The sequence below is a fragment of the Ovis canadensis genome, chromosome 5 (genome assembly GCF_042477335.2).
Source record: "Ovis canadensis isolate MfBH-ARS-UI-01 breed Bighorn chromosome 5, ARS-UI_OviCan_v2, whole genome shotgun sequence".
In the NCBI taxonomy this organism is placed as follows: Eukaryota; Metazoa; Chordata; class Mammalia; order Artiodactyla; family Bovidae; genus Ovis; species Ovis canadensis.
Genome location: NC_091249.1, coordinates 18,701,082 through 18,721,520, shown reverse-complemented (window position 1 = coordinate 18,721,520; position 20,439 = coordinate 18,701,082). Strand labels below are relative to the sequence as shown.

The following is a 20,439-nucleotide window of genomic DNA, read 5'->3' as shown; positions in this document are numbered from 1 at the left end:
CATGGGGCCGCTCTAAGGCTGCGCATTGTGCTTTTCCCCCTGAGGTCCCCAGCAGGACTCAGCCCAGATTGCCCAGAGTCACTGGCTCACTGGCACTCCCTGCTGGCTTCTCTCCTGTCTCACATCCCTACCCTCCTAGAGGCTTCCTGAGGTCACCTCTCAGGTGAGGTTCCTGAGTCTTAGAGACAGGGTCATCTTTGGGGGGAAATCTATCCCAAGATGAATAGAAACATCAGCTATTCCTACAAAGAGATTGTGTCCATATACACCACGGGCCCTCGGAGTCTGAGTTTCCTATGGCCACCCTAACAGAGTACCATGGACTGAGTGGCTTAAAATAACAGAACTTAATCTTGTCAAAGTTGGAAGCCAGAGGTCCAGAATCAAAGTGATGGCAGGTTTGGTTCTGAGGGCCAGGAGGGAAGGATGTGTCCTCGATCTATGACTGAGTTCTGACTGACTGGCTTCTTCCCGTGTCTTCCCCCTTGTCTTTCCTCTGTGCTGGTGTAAGCAGGTAAGTTAGGGGGTTCCAGGAGAAAGAGAACCAGGAATGGCTCTCTTGACATAAGAGAAGCCGTTTTGGCCTAAGCCACTTTGTTATCTAAGCCAGGCTGCAATGCCTATCCTTGAACAGGTCTCAGTGATTAACGATCTTAAGGGAACAAAGGAAGGCGGGAACAGAAGAGGCAGTCAAACAATAGTGTAGTAATAAAGCAGAGGCCTAGTTCAGCCTCTTTAAACACATTTAATTGATGTCGATTTATCGTGTCATATTGTGTAAGTTTCAGGTGTGCAGCACAGAATATGTATATTCTTTTTCAGATTCTTTTCCCAGTAATAATCCGTCTTCGAGTTCTGCAGGAACTAAGGCCCCAAGCAGGTGGAGGGTGGAATGACATTGATTCTTCTGACTTCAGTCAACTAAAGCTTGGACTCTGTGGACCCCTGCCCCAGTTCTATGCTGAATTCTCTGCTCAAGCCCTTTCATGAATATACGTGTACCCTGAGCGTAAAACTTCCCCGGTTTTGCTGTTCAGGGAGACGCTGCTTCGGGAAAGATCCCCAGTGTTTCCCTTACTTGCTGAAAGTCGACATAAGCCCTTCCTTTCGTTCATCTTTGGCTTGGCTGTGTCAGTCGGCTCAACACCTGACAAGAGGTGAACCTAGTTTTCGGGTAACATAAGTTCGGGTCCAAATTTCCTCTTGTAAAAAAAATTTTTTCCCCTCTTGTAAGGATACTAGTCCTACTGGATCCGGGCCCACCCTATCAACCTCATTTTTTAAAAAATTATTTATTTGTCATTTGTATTTCTCAGTTGTGGCGAGCAGGGGCTGCTCTTCGTTGGGGTGGCCGCTTTTGTGGCAGAGCACGCGCTCTACGCGCCTAGGCTCAGTAGGTGCGGCACACGGGTTCAGCTGCCCCACATGTGGGATCCTCGCGGACCAGGAATCAAGCCTGTGTCTCCTGCACTGGCAGGTGGATTCTTAACCACTGGACCACTAGTCAAGTCTCCAACCTCATTTCAGCTTGATCACTTTCAATCCCTATCTCCAAATACAATCATATCCTGAAGTCCTAGGGGTCAGGACCTCAACATAGGAGCTGGGAGGAAGACAGAATTCAGATCATGAACACCAGCCTTTTTGATCTTCCATAATCTGACAAGTTAAAAAACAGCATCTCACGATTTAACACTGCCTGCTTTTTTTGTCTCTCCCCGGAGTCCATCTGAGACCGTTCCTTGTAAGAAGAAATCAATTCTTTTCATGTAGTTTCCCCAGCTTTTTTTTTTTACTTGTTCCCATGTCAGCTTTCTACCAGGGCTTCGCTTCTTCCTTCCAGGCCTTTGCTAAGCTCTTCCTCCATCATTCCCCTCACTCAGCAATGTAGGCCCTCTGTAGACTCGCCAGGCCCCCACCCACCCTGCCACAACATGCAGAAAGCTGCCTCCCAAACCACTTGAATCCTGTTTGTTAAAAGTGGCTCGCTCCTTTATTTGTTCAGAAGAGTGCCCTCTCCGACGCCGCACACACCCCCTGCAGTCAAACTGGGCAGGTGCTTTCTGGGAACAGTGGCGGGCCGTGGGATCCTCTGCTGCTTGGTCTGGGGAGGTGGTTTCCAGGCAGAAGCTCAGCGTCCAAGGCCGGGCCAACGGCTCAGGCACTGTGGTGAAGGGGGAGCCGCGCAGCAGAAACTCCCGGGAGTGCCTTGCACCTGGGGACACCGAGGAGGTGAGCCGGGGCCCACTGGCCCAGGACCAAACCCAGGACTACAGGAGTGTCTGCAAGAGGGCTAAGAGCCCGCCAGATGCTGGTGGAAGTACAGGCCAAAGAGGCTGGAGAGCAGCTGGCAGGCAGCGATCCACCAGATGAGAAAGGCGAGGACTCCGCGGAGGAAGAGGGGCGTGAGCAGGCTGCCCAGGGCCCCAGCGATCAGGGCTGCAGTCTGCTGGGCCTCATCCTCCTCGGGGCCGACCAGGCCATCGTGGGCTGAAGGTGGGGTAGGGGACAGCGTGGGGACCGGGCCCAGGCCCCAGGAGTAGCCGCCTGCAAGAAGAAGGTAGAGGGAGGGGCGGGTGGAGGTACAGGCGGGTCTGGCCTCCGGGACCCCAGACCCCGGCTTCACCCGCCCCGCCCCAGGCTCTACCCGCACCCCATCTTCGGCCCCTTCGCCTCGCTCCTTCCAGCCTCCAGGTTCCCCAGCCTCCGCCCCCTCCCTCATCGCCAGGCCTCGCCTTCACGTCACCTTGATCCATTCCGGGGCCATGCCCGCCCCTCACACACCCCATTGCAACCCCAGCCCCGAGCCCCGCCCTGCTGCAACTCCAGACCCCGCCCCCTGGCTCCGGTCCACCGCGCTCCCGCCCAGGCTGGTTCTCACCCAGGGTCTTCAGCAGCAGCGTGCAGTTGAGCGTGAGGATGAGCGGAGTTAAGTACTGCAGGCTCACAACTGTCACGTAGCAGTACACCCGCACCACCTGGGGGGCAGGTAGCAGTGGCTGCAGCCGGGGACCTTCGCGCTCCGGGTAACCTCAGGCCCCGGGGGCCAGGAGCCCACACCCCGAGCCCCGGGTTCCCTCCCCGCCAGCGTTGGTACCCGCTGCTGGATCTCTCGGGCCTCGATGCGGCCGGCCTCCCGCCGCAGCTGTTCCACGCGGGTCTTGGCCAGGCACAGGTAGGCCTGCAGGTGGGGCCGGGTCACCGCCAGCCGCAGCAGGCACAGTGCCACCAGCACCCAGAGGCGCAGCGAGTCGAAGGCGGAGTCAGACAGCCTGTGCCGAGAGGGGCGACGACGGGGCTAGTGAAGCCGTCCTCAGGCCCGGGACCCTCCCGCAGGACCCAGGGCTCCTCCCTTAGCTTCAGAGTCCGGAGTACCCAGAGGGGGCCCCAGCTGCCATACTCACAGAGAGAAGGACGTGCGCCCCAAGGGAGCCTGGTGCAGGAAGTCCCGGGCCATGGGCTTGGTCCACAGCCACAGGACAAACAGGGGGGATAGGAAGCTGGTGTGCAGGAGGAGCCTGGGGGCAAGCGCAGGGAGCTGGTAGGCGTGGGCATCCACCGCCCCCCTTGGCCCCCTCCGGGCCCCGCACCCCGCACCCCGCCCCCACCCCGCCGGTCCCCCACGTAACTGCAGCATGGGCCGGTCTTCAGACATGGTCAGTGCATCGTGGTGGGTCTGGGCCAGTCGCAGGCCTGGGAAGGTGAGGAAGGCACCCAGCATGGAGCCCACCACCGCCAGCCCCACGCGGATGGCCAGCTTGACCAGAGGAAGACTGGGGGCAGAGAGACGGGTCAGGGGGCTCCTGCGGCAGGCGGGCACCCTGTGTGCAGGTCGCAGCCTGCCGCGGCTCTCCCTCCCTTCCCAGGACTCACGCCCAGTCCCAGCCTTGCATCTTCAGAAGTGGCTCCAAGTTCTGGGACATACTGTCCAGGCCTGGGGAAGACAAAAGGAGGACGGTGTCCAGTAGGCCCCCGGGGCCCCAGGGCCCACTGCCTCACCTCCCGGATATCCATTTGTTCCCCTGATGAGAACATGATGGCGACAGCCAGACCCTGTGACAAGCATGAGGACAAGTTTGCTCCCAGTCTTGTGCAGCTCAGGAGAAGGTGCTAGGCGGACCCTCTTGATTTGACTAGGGGACATGGGGGCACAGGGCACTGAGTCTGAGCTTCCTGGATGCTGGCGGGTCAAGAAGGGCTTTCAACATCCTGGAAAGAATTCTCAGCTCAGGCCCCCACATCTTCCACAGAGCAGAAGCAAATAAATATGAGCTCACAACCAAAATCACCAGACACATAAGGAAACAAAGCATCATCAAAGTGAATCAGCCGAAGAAAAAAAGAAAAGAAAAGCTTAAATTCCAAAGACTTCAGAAATTGGTATTATAAATTCTGTGTGAAATGACTAAGGAAAGTAAAGGCTGGAGTCACAGAACAGGTGCCGTGGGACTGCCTCAGAGGGCCAAGTGGATTTGCAAAGGAGCCGAGCAAGCTCTTCCGAAAGGAAAATCTAATTACTGAAATGGTAGGCTGCTAGCATGCTAGAAACAGTCTGAGGAATTAACTGATGAGTTGGATCTGAAGAAATCACTCAGAATCCAACTCAGAAAGACAAGAAGGTGTGAAATACGAAGGGAGATTAAGAGACGAGGAGGACACGATAGAAAGCTCAATACAAGTTAAGGCAGAGCCCCAAAGCGAGAGAAGAGAGAGAATGAAGGAGAAGAGAGTGGGAGAGAATGACTGAAAAGTCTGCAGAATGCATGATGCATACAGAGTATATAAAACCCGACAAATACAAAGACATCATACCTAGACACACTGTGGGAAAACTGCGGAATACCAAGAACAAAGAACCCACAGAGCAGTCAGAAGCTACGACAGATCACCTAAAAGGAAGGACAATTAATTTGGCAGTCACTCTCAACAGCAAGAACAGGAAAGAACAAACAGCAAGTGGAAATGTCAGATGGCGGAAACAAGGCCAAAGAGGTTAGAAATCACAATGAATGCAAGTGGATTAAACCTGAAGCTAAATGATAACAGCCTGTCAGACCTGATCGTGCTTTAAAGTAGACATGTCTCAACATGAGGTCACCGGAAGGTTGAAAATAAAGTACTAGTCAAAAGAAAGGCAGTACTGTATATTTGAAAGTTGCTAAGTAAGTAGATCTTAAAATTCTCATCACAAGAAAAAAAAATATGTAACTAGGTGGGGTGATGGTTGTTAATTAGACTTATGGTGGTGATTATATTGCAATACACACACATATTGAGCCATATTATACACCTGAAACTAATATAATGTTATATGTCAATATCTCAACTTAGATAGAACGGAAGGAAGAAAGCAGCTGAAAAGACTATATCGATACAGACAAACTAGGCTAAGATGGAAGTAAGTCAGAAGGGGTCAATACATCATGGAAAAAAATGGCTGATTTGCCAGGAAGATGTAGCATTTTCAAACCTGTAAACACCTTGTCAATTAGCTTCAAAATATATAAAGAAAACCCTGACAGAACTACTAAGAGAAATTAAGACTTCCACCATCCCAGAAGTCTGGGGCTTCCCAGGTGGCGCAAGTGGTAAAGAGCCCACCTGCGAGTGCAGAAGACTAAGAGAGGAGGATTCGATCCCTGGGTTGGGAAGAGCCCCTGGAGGAGGGCCTGGCAACCCACTCCAGTATTCTTGCCTGGAGAATCCCATGGACAGAGGAGCCTGGAGGGTTATAGTCCATAGGGTCACAGAGAGTCGGACATCACTGAAGCAACTTAGCACAGCACAGTACCATCCCAGAGGGTGATTACCCCTTTTTGTTTCTGATCAGAAACAAAAAGTTAGTAAAGATGGAAATTTGAATTTATTGGACACAGAGAGGAGGAGAATATATGTTTATCAAGAATGCATGGAGCACTCTACAAGGTCAATTAATCTGCAACAAAGGAGGCAAGGATGTACAATGGGAAAAGACAGCCTCTTCAATAAATGATGCTGGGAAAACTGGACAGCTACATGCGAAAAAGCCAAACTGGGTTACTTTCTCACATCATATATAAAAATAAACTCAAAATGGATTAAAGACTTAAATGTAAGATGTGAGACCAAAAAAATCCTAGACGAAAACATAGGTGGTACACGCTTTGACATTGGTCTTAGCAATATTTTTTGAACATGTATCTTCAGGCAAGGCAAATAAAAGCAAAAATAAGCAAATGGGACTATATTAAACTAAAAAGATTTTGCACCGTGAAAGAAACTATCAACAAAACAAAAAGGCAGCCTAGTGAATGGGAGAGGTAGATTCATGAGTGTTTACATTATTTGGCCTTGTAATTTATATACATGTTCTCATGTATATATATATATTCATCACATAATTTAAAAATTGAAAGGTAGGAAGTATTGGTGATAACAAAGCTCAAGGAGTCAGCAGGGTCATGTGGGCTATGGTGAGGATGTTTATCATTATCCAAAGACCATTAGAGTCTGGTGTTGGGCAGAAGAGGGATCCAAATTATGTTTTTTAAAGATCATTCAAGAAGCAGAAAAAAAAACAAAAATGAGAAACTGAAAAAAAATGTACAACTCCTATCACACATAAAGGCTGATTTCCTTAATATATGAAGAGCTCCTACAAATCAATAACATGCTCAACAACCCAGTAGAAAACTGTGCAAAAGAACAAATCTTTCCCCAGAAGGGAAATAGAAATGGCTCTTCAACACATGGAAAGATGCTCACCCTCACTTACATTTTCACCCATCAGATCCCCCGAGACAAAAAGGTCTGAGGAAATACATTGGAGAGGATGTGGGGATATGTACGCCCACACATCTCTTTCTGATGGGCAATTTTCCAACAACATTATTAAAATTACAAATGCACTTTCTTGCACAGGGTCACAGACACAAGGTTGCTCCTGTGCAGCACTGTTGTATAATAGCATGGCTTTGTGCAACAGCATTTAATAGGAGAAAGACTCAGATGTCCACCAACTGAGAGCTAGTTAAAGAATCACAGAAAATCCATAAAGTTACAAAATGCAGGATCAAATTACTCTTACTGTGTTACTGTGACATTCTATCACTGTATGTAGCATCTAGGGACAACCTCCAATACTTATTGTTTGTTTTAATTTAAAGTACAGCTAATTAACAATGTTGGGTTAATTTCAGGTACACAGCAAAGTGGTTCAGATATATATACAAAAATCTATTCTTTTTCAGATTACTTTCCACTATATAGGCTATTATGAGATACTGCATTTAATTCCTTGTGCTACACAGTAAGTCCTTGTTGTTTATCTATTTTATATATAATAGTGTGTATATGTTAATCCCAAATTCCTATCTCCCCCTCCCCATCCCCTTTGGTAACTAAAAGTTTGTTTTCTATGCCTGTGAGGTTTATTTTTTTGTAAATAAGTTCATTTATATCATTTTTTAAGATTCCACATATAAGTAGTATCATATACTATTAGTCTTTGTCTGACTTACTGCACTTGATATGATAATAATATTGTTTTTAAGAGAAAAAGACAAGGTGTAGAGCCATATGCTCTGTCTTATGTGAATATGGCAATGTGGCACCCTAGGTTTCCTCTGGGGAGGAGAACTAGTGTGAAAGGATGATTTTACTCTATATCCTCTTGTACTTTCTGAATATTACTCTATATATCTATTTCCTCTCCCAAATTGAATTAGAGTGGGTAAATATTAAATCTCCATGGCGGCTGGGTAGCGGACAGCCTGGGGAGCAGAAGGGCCCAGGAAAAGTCCCGGCGCAGGCCCCCATCGGTGAGAGGGGTGCCCTCTCTCCCCAAAGCCCAAGGGGGCACGCAGGTGCCGAGCACCCGTGGAGACTGCCCCGGCCCCAGGGCCCCCTCCTTCACCTACTGCGTGCAGGTGAAAAGGCACTCACACCCCACCCTCACTAGCTCACACAACGGGGTGATGGAGGTGGCGCCCCCAGGCCCCGGACGCACGTACCTGGCTCCAGGCCCAGCTCCAGCGTCTCCTCCCGCACCACCTGCGCCAGCATGGCCAGCAGCAGGAAGAGGAAGGCAAAGGTGAGGCAGACGGAGCGCTCACCTCCCTCCTCGGCGCTGAAGTACAGCCTGGTCACCGTCAGGAACACCTTGCTGAGGGCAGGGCTAAGGAGGCCTCAGGTGCCTGTAGTGACCCCCCCACCCCATCCTCCAACCGCAGCCAGTGACCCCCCCAACTCCAGACCACAAACATGGAAGTTCAGGTTCAGAGTGCTGGAGAGCAGGGGCGTGATAAAGCAGACAGATGCTGGGAAAGCCCAGGACACAAGGCTCACTACTCTTCAGGCCTGGGTTACCGGAGAGCGAGTGAGCCTGAGCCTGGCCTCCAGTTTGGCCTCATCACCCTGCCTGTGGTCAGGTAGAAATGGCCAGCGCGGGCTTCCCCGGTGGTCCAGTGGTTCAGAATCCACCTGCCAATGCAGGAGGCACGGTACCCAGTCTGGGAAGATCCCTGATGCAACGGAGCAACTAAGCGTATGCTCCACACCTACTGAGCCCACACTGCAGAGATTGGAGCCCGTGTGCCTGGCGCCCGTGCGCTCCACAAGAGAAGGCCCTGCAGGGGGAAGCCCAAGCACCACAGCCTGCAGTAGCCCCCGTGCTTCCCTGGGAGCGCAGTGGTTACGACTCGGCCTGCCAGTGCTGAGGACAGGGGTTCGATCCTTGGTCTGGGAAGATCCCACAAGGCTTAAGACGATTTAGCCTGTGTACCGCAACTCCTGAGCCCATGGGCTGTGAGCACTGAAGCCTTTGCACCCTAGAGCCTGTGAGCAAGAGAACCTGCCGTTCACTCATCTAGAGAGAAAAGCCCGCCTGCGGCAGCAAAGACCCAGCAAAGCCAAAAGTAAATACTACCAACCAAGGAATAAAAACAGTTTTAAAAAGAAAACAGCACTGGCCACCAGCTCCCTCTTCAGGTCAAGTCCCCCTTACCCACACGGCCTCCCGGCTGCGTTCACAGGTCCTATTTCCTGCTCCTCCGAGAGATGGCCAAAGATACAGCTTCTACCTCTAACCTCTCCTGAGAGGGACGCTCCAGGGCTTTCCAGAACCAGCGGTGTGGATTTCAAGATGGGCTACCTTTCTCTGCAACCCCGTTCCACAAGGACGCCGCCTCCAACTTGGGTCCTCAAAGTCACTGTTTCGCCTCTGTTCTCTGTGCAGCTTAGTAAAGACAGTTACAGAGGGGTGTCTCTTTGCCAGTCCCTGCCATCTATCCTGGCCTGTTGAGTTGCTTTGACCCAGAGAAAGGACAGGGATGGGGTGGACTGACTTCAGGCCAAGCCTTAGGGGGCCTGCAGTGCCCCCTTTTCCTTCCTGGCCGCTCTGGGTGAGGAAGCCTGCTCTAACCTGGAGCAGAGATGAAGCAACCCAGCTGAAACCCGGCCATGAAAACAAATAAAAGAGCGGCTGTTTTACCCCCACCGAGTTTTGGGCGGGTTTACCGCACAGCAGCCAGTACCTGATGCGCCAATTCAGTGGGGAGAAGGAGCCTCAGACCCAGCTTCCGGGGGCCTCCACCTCCCCCGGCAGGAGGAAGGATACACAGAGAAAGCGATAGTGAGCAGACACCAGAATACCGCGATGTTGGTCTCCTTGGCTGGGCCCAGCACGTAGTAGTAGGCCTCCGTGAAGAGGTACACGCCGCCTGAGTACACGGCGAAGTCCACAAACCACTGGTACTCCAGGAAGAAGCGCAGGACTGCAGAGAGCACGCCATCAGCCCCCAGCTTAGCCTGCCCAGGAGACCACTGGTACTCCAGGAAGAAGCGCAGGACTGCAGAGAGCACGCCATCAGCCCCCAGCTTAGCCCGCCCAGGAGACCACTGGTACTCCAGGAAGAAGCGCAGGACTGCAGAGAGCACTCCATCAGCCCCCAGCTTAGCCCGCCCAGGAGGCTCCCCACCAGCTCCACCAGGGTGTGTGGGGGGGGTGGGCACCCAGCTGTTACCAAGCGCGTCGACAGCCGTGAGCGGACAGGTCTCCAGCTGGAACGGGGCGTCTCGGGGCACAGATAACGGCTTCTCCTCAATACAGCCACTGGCCCGCCTGGGAGCAGGGGAGATGAGCGGGAATGGCGTCGGCAGCCTCCCTCTTCCCCTGTCCAGGGAGCCATGGGGGCCTCTTCCACCCCAGCTTGGGAGGCTCTAGTATCACCCTCAGAGCACAGGAGGAGCTGGTCTAGAGGGTACCTTCACCCCAGCCTGGGTGTCCTCTGAATGCCAGCGGGTGGCCACCACCCACCCACCCGGCTGGCCCCGAGCAAACTTCCGATGAGCATTGGATGCCAGTGGGAGGCAAACAGTGAAAGACAGCGACCACCTCCTCAGCCTGGGGGTGTTCCCAGTTCTCCTGGGGTACCTCCAACTTGCCTGTGCCCAGAGCAGTGCCTGGAGGTGTGCAGGGCAGGCGCTGTGCCCTCAGGGTCTCCCCTGGCAGGGAGCCACAGGCCTCAGGCTGGGGCTTCACTCACCGCTCCTTCCTGCCCCTGGGCTTCTGCTTCCCTGCCAGGGCCCGCAGCTCTTCCTCCGAAGGGTGCTTGTATCGGAAGAGACTGAAGGCAAACAGAGGCCGTCAGGAAAGCCTGGGCATGGAGGGGACCAATGTGAACCTCAAAAGCTGAGACTGGCCCTGATAAGCCTGGGACAGGATGGGCAGGGGTCACCGAAGGTCAAAGGAAGGGTGGGGGAGGTGGGCGGGGGTCGACAGGGGAGTGCTGCAGGGGGCCTAGACACCCTAGAATCTTCTGGCTAAACTCTCCTGGCGGAACTGGCATGTGAATTGTCCTGGAAAGAGAGTTCACAATTGCCACTGGGTTTTCAAAAAGGGTCCAAGACCCAAGCCCTGACAAAGAATTTTAGGAAATAATATCTAGAGGCAGAGTAGGGAGGAGGGGGAGCCGGAGTCGGGGAGCAGCTACTCCTTTGAGTGTGGAGATGGTCTCAGCGATGTGTACCATCTGTCAAAACTGATCCAACTGTGTGCTTCAAATATCTGCAATTATTGGGTCAATTATCTCAATAAAGTTCTTTTAAAAAAGCCCTCGCCTTACAGGGCGTGAGGCGGGGCTGGGGAAAACAAGGGGGCGGAGCCTCTGGGGTCCCGCCCACCGCCCGGGGAGGGGGCGTGGCTCACCTGCCATTGCAGAGCAGCCAGCGCGCGAAGGAGCAGTGCGGCGCCAGCCTATGCATAAGGGTGGCAGTGAGCAGCGTCACCACCAGCTGCACTCCAAGGACCGCCTGCGGGAGGAGACGGGAAAGGCAGTGCCTGCTAGAGGGCCACAGCTCACCTTCGAAAACCGGCTCTTTATAGAGAGACGCTGAAGCTGAAGCCAGGTGGGGGAGGGAGGCCCTCCCTGGCTCCGGCTGCTTCTTGGGGAAGGGTCCGAGGGTGGGCTCAGACCCAACGCTGGGAGCCCCAGCAAGGCGCGGGTCCCGCCCCATCACCTGGCAGGGGTATGCGGTGGCGGAGAGCACGTGCTGGAGCAGAGATTGGGGCTCAGTATCCTCCTGTGCTAAGGATTTAAGGTAACAATTCCCTGAGCCTCAGTTTCCTCATCTGCAAATGGGGTGCTTCCTGTTGTTTCATATACTCTCACGACCACTTCCGGGACCTACAGCGAGCCGGGGACACCCAGTGAAAGCGACTTCTCTCCCAGGGTACCCCCCCCCACTCACGCACCAATTGTGTCTCAGCTGAACTTCCAGCTTCACTGTTCACCCAGCTGACTGTCCCCCACGTCTTCTTCCATCTGAAATTATCCCTGAAAATTGAAACCATCCTTTCTCCCTCTCCCTTCCTTTGTAATCAACCAAGAAGAAAAGAGGTCTGGTCTATTTCTGGCCACTACCTGTTTCAGGATTAACATTTACACATTTGAGTGGGATGAATTTTTTTAATTAGGAATTTTCTCACTAAGTGCTACTAACAACATTTTAAACCTATTTCCATATATGTTTATGGAACATAAACAAGCATAACACATTTCCATATACCTATTTTAAAATGTTTTAGAAAAAAAATGTTTCTGGTAATCAGTCTGAAGATGGGTTTTCCTGCGTAAATGTAGGAAATAACCATTTGCAAACAGTGGGAAGTCATGCAGTCGTGTTTGAATTTTTGTGACCCCCCATGGGCTGTAGCCCACCAGGCTCCTCTGTCCATGGGATTTCCCAGCCAAGAATACTGGAGTGGATTGCCATTTCCTCCGCCAGGGGATCTTCCCGACCCAGGGACGGAACTCATGTCTTTTCTGTCTCCAGCATTGCCAGGTGGGTTCTTTAACAGTAGCGCCACCTGGGAAGCCGACTTGCTATCAGTAATTATGTAAGATAAAGTGCTTAGGAAGGCTGTCAGCTACTATTATGGTATTAGCAACTAAATGAAATAAAGATTATGTTAATGTTAAAACTAACTATTAAAATTATCCTTTAATCAGGCCAAAATAAGCTAATTTCAATAGGAAAACCTCTAATGTGATGGCTATGGGGCTTAGCCCTGTAATTCAGAATGACTGTTGAGAAATTCATCTTTAAAATAAAAGGACTAATAGGATGTTTTCTCTATGTTGTGACTTGTAAATTGAGACCAGGAGCATTTTTTCAGTAAGGAGGTGGGGCATCATCTTTCTGGTCTCACTGCTCACCCTTACCCCTACCCAAGTGCAGACTGGTTAGCAGGCATTAATGACCAAGAGCCCAGTGGACGGGCTCTCTAAACGGCCCCGCCCTTCCCCATGGACCCCCCTCCTCCACTCCTCCCTAGGAAATCCAGCACCTCCCAGCAGCTGCTCTCCAGTCTCCCTAGCTCTCCAGACACCTCTCCCTTGTGACCCAGCCCCTGGCAGGGTTTTAACCACCGACACAGCCCAGCACAACTCCAGCCCACAGGCACTTCCAGCCAAGATCTCTCTGCTGAGCTCGCAGACCATGCCTCCTCCAGGCCCTTCCCTGGAGACTCCAGCACCCACCCATCCCTCTCCTGGACACGGCTCCTCCAGGTGGCCCAGGACCTTCCCAGTCTCACAAATGAACGTCCAGCTCCACTCCTCAGCCCGCAAGGCCCGGCAGACCCTGCTCAGGACCAACCTGCCTCACTCCCCAGCTCTCACCCCCAACGCCCTCTGTGCCCAACCATTCGGGTCTCAGAGACACTCCCAGACCCCAGGGCTCTCCATCACTAACCCCATTACCCCCGACACCTCTCAGGGAGGAGACCCATGGTTCAAACTGTGATCCCAGCACCTAGGAGAGGAAGAGAAGACAAGGAAGGCATGCATCCCCCCACCTAAGGCTCCCAAGGTCCGTCCAATGATGTTTCTCATGGCCCTCCCCCAACAGCTCTGGTCTTAGGGTCCACGCTCTGCAGATCTCGAAAGATCTCTGGAGCCTCCCATCACCCCATGTCCCTCCTCTGCTCAACCCCTTCCCTAGATCAGTGATCCCAGAATCCTGCGAAGTAACATCAAATCAGTGCGGCAGGCTTCCCTGCTGGCTCAGAGGTAGAGAGTCCACCTGTCAATGAAGGAAACACAGGTTCGATTCCTGGGCAGGGAAGATCCCCTGGTGAATGAAATAGCAACCCACTCCAGTATTGTTGGGAAATCCCACGGACAGAGGAGCCTTGCAGGCTACAGTCCACGGGGTTGCAAAAGAGTCGGACATGACTTAGCCACTCAACAACATCAATGGGACTTTCCTGCGTGCCATTTCAGACAGCCATTCCCTTCACCTCCTACAGTGTCCCACACCCTGGAATGACCTCCTCTTTCACCAACCCCTTTCATCAATGCTCTTACTTCAGATCCACCTCCAACACCCCACCTCAGGGACGGCCCCTACTGCAGGCAAGGTCAGGCCCCTTTCCCAGCCCCTCCAGTCTGTGGCTGCCTCTGCCCAGTCCTAGGGACTGGGGTGGGGGGTGGGGCCTCTGCCCTCACCCAACACCAGCCTTGCCCACAGAGGCCAGGATAATGAAGAATAAACTGAATGGGTTGGACCCAGAACCACGTGAGACCTGAGGGTTCCAACTGTTCTCTCTCCAATTCTGGGGCCCTCACCCGCCCAGAGCCCACCTTGAGCCCTTCAGCATGCCCGCCCCCCTCCCCCCCGCTCCTGTCCGCTCAGGATTTTCCCTGGTCCTTCAGCACACCCCATACCCCGAGGGAGCCCAGATGGACCCTGTCGGTGTGTCCCCACGCTCCCGCAGGACACCGTGCCCAGAGTGGGCCCCAGTCGGACCCAGATCTCCCTCGCGGGGCTCCGAAGGTGTTCAGATCCCCAGCACCTTCCAAGGGACGGCCCCTCAGCAGGACTCCAGGCCCCTAGAAGGCACCCCAGGGACTTGTCAGAACCCCACAAAGCTCAAGGCCTTCCAGTTCCCTTGCACAACCGCGACCCCCCTCATAGATCGCGGAGTGAGACCTAACCCCAGAGAGGGAAGCACAGCCCTCAGCGCGATCCCGAGTCCCTCAGAGCCCTCAGTCCCCACAGGGGGATCTCCGTCTCCTCGGTGTTTCCTGGACTCCACCACGGTGGAATCCGTAGCCTCTCAGGGGGCCGCATGCTAAGAGTTGCGGGCTTACCATGTTGCGGACTGGAGCGCGGCGCGGGGACCCCTGGGCCTGGCGCTCAGAGCTCAGCGCGGAACTCGACCGATCAGAATCCGATTTTGGTCTGACAAGCAGCCTATCCAACCAATCGTCAGGCTTGGAGTCACTCGCATTGCTTGGCGGAAGTTGTAGTCTAAAGATGTTTGACGCGCTCCGATCCGGGACTCTGGGACCCCAGGGAGACCACTGTTTCTGAGACCCAATCTCCTCACCTGCACCTATTTTGCAGGTTTAAAGCGAATATACTTATTCATCAAGTCACCGTCTCCCGCTAGAGAGTTCGGAGCGTGAAACTCCAATGGTCAAGAACATTCGGTGACCCTCACTGACTGCTCAGACTGAATTCAGAGTCCTCTGCCTGACCTCAATCTGCTGCCAACACTATTGTACTCACAACAGTACAGCTAGCTACCAGCCCTGCTTTCTTGTATCTTTCCCCCAACCCTTTATTTCATCTGGCAAAAGCCTTATTCATCTCTGGTTGCAAGTGGGGGCCGGGGGTGGGGGTGGGGGTGGGGGAGGCCAACCTACATGGGCTCCAGTAATAAAGGGGAAACACCGGCCCGTGTGAAAACTCCAAAAGCATTGTCAGCTTCCGGCATGGCTAGAGCAAGAACGAAATGTCAGCCTCAGGAATCTACTGTTTTCTGTTTCAAGGCTTAGAGGAAAGGGCGTCCAGCCCAAGTTTTGCAGCTGTATTTCTATGGATAAGTCAGTACGTCTGCCTGAACGTGGACATATTCTGTGGGTGTGACAGGGTTTTTGTGGGGCCTGTGTACAGTTGTATATGCATATACACATGTATATATACTATATATGTATATTTGTATATAACTATACAAATATGTCGGAGAAGGAGATGGCACCCCACTCCAGTACTCTTGCCTGGAAAGTCCCATGGACAGAAGAGCCTGGTGGGCTGCAGTCCAGGGGGTCGCGAAGAGTCATACACTACTGAGCGACTTCCTTTCACTTCTCACTTTCATGCATTGGAGATGGAAATGGCAACCCACTCCAGTGTTCTTGCCTGGAGAATCCCAGGGACAGGGGAGCCTGGTGGGCTGCCGTCTATGGGGTCGCACAGGGTCGGACACGACTGAAGCGACTTAGCAGCAGCAGCATACACATATGTATTGTTGATTGCCTTGCCTCTGTGAGTGTTCTTGTCTTTGTGTATGAGCATATGTGGATGTCTGTTTGCAGGAGATTCACTCTGTGACTTTGATCCTCTGGACCCAATGTGTTGGCTTGAGAGAGGGTGGATGACAGAGGCAGTGAGGACCACTAGGATTTCACAGGTCCGACATGGGGGTCATGAGACATCCCTTGGGGCTGCAGCGCCCAGGTGGAATCCAGAGAAGCTGGGGTTTGGGGAGGGTGTCAGAAAAGGTGGACCAAGAGAAAAGGGGGCCTGTTGCTGCAGGTCCATTGCTCGCCAGGCTGGAGGGCTGACTCGACTGTTTCTGCAGCAGATCAGGGTGCTGGGACAGTTGTCTCCGTTGCATTGATAGATATACTGAGACTCTGGAAGGCCCTAGTCTCTAATCCACACCCTGATTTCTCCTGGGGCCATAGGGTTTCTGCGTCTAGGCATCACAGCGCCCTCATGTGGTGAACTGCGGGCAGCTCGCACACATCCTGGCCCGTGGAGCTCTGATCCCTCTGGAGCCTTTCCCTGTTGCAGAAAAGGCAGCTACATCTTCCGGGTGCTTATACCCAAATTCCTAAGTTGGCCTTAAATTCTTTCTCTTGCTCCATACCTGACCTGTTAGTCCCTGCCAATGGCTCCACCTTCCAACTGTGCCCATTGTCCCACCCAGCCCCCGTCCCCCCCTTCACAGCCTCCACCCAGTCCAGCCTCATCTCCCACCCGCAACCCCCTCCTCCCCGGTCTCCTGCAGCTTCCATTCCCCTTTCCCCACCCACCCCCACAGTCTGTTTTCCCAGGCATCTCAAAGGCACCTGTTAGCACTTAACCCGACTGTATTCCTTCTCTGCTTGAAACCAGCCATTGCTCCCGCCTCACGCAGAACAAATGCCTAAGTCTGCTCTTGGCCCATGTACTCCACCCTTCACTGTTTGCTCAACACGTCAGTTCTTTAAAGAAATAATAATAACTCTATGTCTATATTTGGCTGTTCTGTGTCTTCATTGCCGCGCAGGCTTTTCTCCAGGTTCGGCAGGCGGGGGCTCCTCTCTAGGCGCGGTGTGCAGCCTTCCCGCTGTGCGGCTCCTCTTGTTGCAGAGCAGTCTCTGGGCTGCAGTCAGGCTCAGCAGTCGTGGCTCCCGCGCTCTAGAGCACAGGCCCGTAGCTGCTCCCCAGCATGTGGGATCTTCCCAGATCAGGGAACGAACCCTTGCCTACTGCACTGGCAGGCAGATCTTTACCCTGAGCCACCAGGGAAGCTCCAGTTCCTTTAAAATATATATATATCTATTTGGCTGTGTCTAGTCTTAGTTGCAGCGTGTGGACTATTTAGTTGCAGCCTGCAAGGTCTAGTTCCTTGCCCAGAGATCAGACCCAGGCCCCCTGCATTGGGAGTGTGGAATCTTAGCCACTGGGCCCCCAGGAAATGCCAGCTTTCCAGGTATGCAGTGGGAAGCCTTCCTCATTCCCTGTCCTACACTGCACGTATTATGTTGCTCATTCCACACTGGACAGTCCCCTATTCTGCGTTCTCTGTTCCACGCTGGATGTTCCTGTTGCCCGTTTTCCATGGGACGGTCTTCATTGTCTGCTCTGCACTGAGTGAGTCCGTGTTCTCTGCCCTACACCGGCTATTCCACTTCCCCTAGTCCTCACGTAGTCCCTCTGTCTCACGTCCCACAATTTCTGGCCACACTGAGGTCCACGCGCTCATTCCACACTGTTTCACTGTCTCTATTTATAGTGCTCTCAAAAGTGCATCTTTCCTATCTCCGACTTTCATCGTTGTTTTCATCCAAGTCAGAGTTCCCACTGTGCTTCCAGCCAGTGGCCAAGCTCCTGGGAGACTTGGACCCCCTCTGATGATGACAGTGGCTCTGGCCAGCATCACCATGTGTTCTCAGAAAGACTGGGGGTGGGACACTCCCACACAACCGTCCTTGCTTCCACTGTCACAGAGCCAGCAGGGGCAGAGCGAGCACTGGGCGCAGGGGCGTCTCCAGAGCCTCGTAGCCTGCCCACAAGCGCACCTTAATGGACTTGAGTAGACACACACGCACGACACGTGTCATACCGCTCTTCCTTTTTCATTCCTCAGCCTCAGACGAAAAATATGGAGCAGACTCCCTAGAAGCCAAGATAGATTTATTTATTATTGTGCGTGCTAAGTCGCCTCAGTTCTTGTCCAGCTTTTTGTGACTCTATGGACCGTGTCCCACCAGGCTCCTCTGTCCATGGGATTCTCCAGGCAAGAATACTGGAGTGGGTTGCCATGCCCTCCTTTAGAGGATCTTCCCAACCCAAAGATCAAACTGTGTCTCTTATGTCTCCTGCGTTGGCAGGTGGATTCTTCACCACTAGCACCAGCTGCGAAGCCCCGTTTAGTATTATTTCACTTTATTTTGAAACTTGACGTGGGGACTTCGGAATCCAGAGGGCACTGTTGGGCGCCACCTAAAGGCAGATGGTGAAAGTGCAACCTCCCGGGCTTGAACAGAGCCACACCCATCAGCCCTGGAGGCCCCCCGGCGTTTGAAAGCAGCCCCCATTTTTATGAATTCCACACTGGGCACTGACTTCAGGGCCCGGCCCACCTTCTTATCCACCATGTGGGTAAGATCTAGAGGTTGAAAAGGGGCCCTTTCTGGCCATACCTCAGTTTCCCCCAGAGGACTGGCTGCCTTGCCCTCTCTCTTCCTCCTAAGTGCCTGGCCCTGTGTCTGGTTGCATGCGGAGCTGTGACTGCGACACTGTGGCGAGGAGGCGGCCTGGGGAGGGGGGCGGTTCTAGTTTGGCAGTTCATGCACCGCATGTGCAAGGCCAGGGTCCCTGAGACCCCCGAAGGGTACCCCAGGTGGAGAGATTCGCACTCGCATAGCGACCGTGGTGCGTGTGGCGATGGTGCTGCTGGGCGTGGCAGGGGGGCTGTGTGCTCAGCCAGGTGCCCAGAGTGCGCTGTCACGGGCTCGGGCGCAGACAGCGGAAGGGACAGTAGGAAGGGACAGAAGGAAGCAGGTGGGAGGATTCAGGACCTGAGTCTGAGTTGGGGGAGAGAGCTCTGCAGCTGAACTTAAACACTCCACAGAGGCCTGGAGTTCACCCCACAGCCTCTGCATTCCCTGCAGGCTTCCCTGTGTAAGGGGGAACTCCCTGTATGAGTTGCGTGTGAAGCCCTTCACCCCCACATCCGAGCCATCCACAGGTCCTGGTGGCTGTGCCCCCAAACACATCCTGGAGTGTCCCTCCACCGCGCCCCCGGTCTGGTCCCTCTTTTGCTCCCCGACCCCGCCTCCACTCCCGCCTATAGAAGCCCCAGGGATGGAGGCTTGCACAAACTTGGATCTTATCATGTCTCTCCCCTGGAAACTGCAACTCCGCAGCCCCAACTTCACTGGGGATGAAGGTGATGAGGACTGGGAAGATCGGAGGACAAACCCCAGGCTGGATCTGGACATGAATGGTGTTATTCATGTGGCTATTGAAGCAAGAGCTCTCATTTCACAAGGAGGGTCTGTCAGTTTATACTTTTTCCCTCTCTTCCTACCCCTTAGAAGATTCTGAAGCCTGCACACACGTTGCCTCTGTATCCACGTCCAGGTCTGTGTGCACTGGTGGTGGAATGCCAGACTGAATTTCACTGGGAGAGGCCCGCTGTGGGGTGCTGGGTGACAGGGTCTGGGTCTTTTTTTTTTTTTTTTTTTTGGTTGAGCCAGTCTTCTTTGCAGCGTGTGAGATCTAGTTGCCTGACCAGGGATCTAACCACTGGACCACCAAGGACGTCCCAGAACAAGGGTCTTGAAATTATTGGTCAAGTTGACTCGCTTGTCCTCGGCCAGGCTAGACCAATCAGCTTTGGACCTTGCTAGAATGATGGTGGGATGAAAAGTCGTGAAAGTGTTCATCGCTCAGTCATGTCCAACTCTTTGTGACCCCGTGGACTTCAGCCCATCAGGCTCCTCTGTCCACGGAATTCTCCAGGCAAGAATACTGGAGTGGGTAGCCGTTCCCTTCTCCAGGGGATCTTCCTAACCCAGGAATCAAATCCAAATCTCCTGCATTGCAGGCAGATTCTTTACCATCTGAGCCACAATATGGGATAGGGGCACACAAATCTTACAAATGCCGATACCAACACTGTATTTTTTCATATTTTTTTGGTCTGAATCAGTGATCTCTACTAAGCAAACCCTTTGAGAATTGTCAGAGCCATTTCTCAGCTTGGGGCAGTACAGAGGGTTTCTTGGAGGAGGGGACATGGAGCTGGGCCTTAAAGGGTAGGAAACAGTCTAAAAAGGAAGTCAGTTGGGGGTTGCAGGAGGCAGCCCAGGAGGAAAGGTCAGTACAGCCTTAGCGTGGAACAACAAGTATTTCTAGAGACCTCAGGGCAGGGGACAGAGTGGGTGGAGGCAGCTGAGGAGCTCGGGAAGGTCAGGGGTCAGGTCTGTTCTAAAGATCCCACTGAGACCGCTGGGGAGTAGCTGGAGAGGAGGAGCAGATGCAGCTCCCTCTGGCTCCCCCTGGACCCCCAAGTCGGCCCTCACACGGGACAGGCCAAAGTGGAAGGAGTTTGGCCATATCCCAAAGTGGGTGGATAAATGCCTGGCCCCCTTCTCCATCCGCCGTAATGAAACT

The 20,439-nt window shown here is 53.3% G+C and overlaps 1 protein-coding gene across 10 annotated transcripts; it reads right to left on the bottom strand.

Annotated features, from left to right (window-relative positions):
• Positions 1-1,970: 1,970 nt before the first annotated feature.
• Positions 1,971-14,736, bottom strand: TMEM161A (transmembrane protein 161A). 10 transcript variants are annotated; one of them, XM_069589005.1, is made up of 14 exons: positions 14,634-14,681; positions 13,234-13,563; positions 11,732-11,813; positions 11,186-11,289; positions 10,524-10,604; positions 10,002-10,099; positions 9,596-9,752; positions 7,992-8,143; positions 3,874-3,934; positions 3,630-3,773; positions 3,405-3,518; positions 3,098-3,272; positions 2,882-2,978; positions 1,971-2,547 (listed from the first exon to the last, which is right to left on the bottom strand). In XM_069589005.1, exons 2-14 carry the CDS (start codon positions 13,236-13,238, stop codon positions 2,294-2,296), a joined length of 1,524 nt encoding a protein of 507 aa, XP_069445106.1. In that variant the 5' UTR covers positions 13,239-13,563; positions 14,634-14,681; the 3' UTR covers positions 1,971-2,293. The 10 variants fall into 10 exon arrangements, with proteins under 10 accessions (XP_069445106.1, XP_069445104.1, XP_069445108.1 ...); XM_069589003.1 differs by lacking the exon at positions 13,234-13,563 and having other exon boundaries at positions 9,596-9,902; positions 14,634-14,726; XM_069589007.1 differs by lacking the exon at positions 13,234-13,563 and having other exon boundaries at positions 14,634-14,726.
• Between the last annotated feature and the right edge of the window lie 5,703 nt (positions 14,737-20,439).

What these genes read in the sequence shown, in the direction of transcription:
- TMEM161A (XM_069589000.1), bottom strand. Translation starts at nt 11,830, where the DNA reads ATGGTTTCAATTTTCAGGGATAATTTCAGATGGAAGAAGACGTGGGGG. An exon ending in CTCACTATCGCTTTCTCTGT is followed by an intron (nt 8,144 to 9,595) that starts GTATCCTTCCTC and finishes CCCTGCCCTCAG; the next exon opens with CAAGGTGTTCCTGACGGTGA. An exon ending in ATGCAAGGCTGGGACTGGGC is followed by an intron (nt 3,774 to 3,873) that starts GTGAGTCCTGGG and finishes CTCTGCCCCCAG; the next exon opens with TCTTCCTCTGGTCAAGCTGG.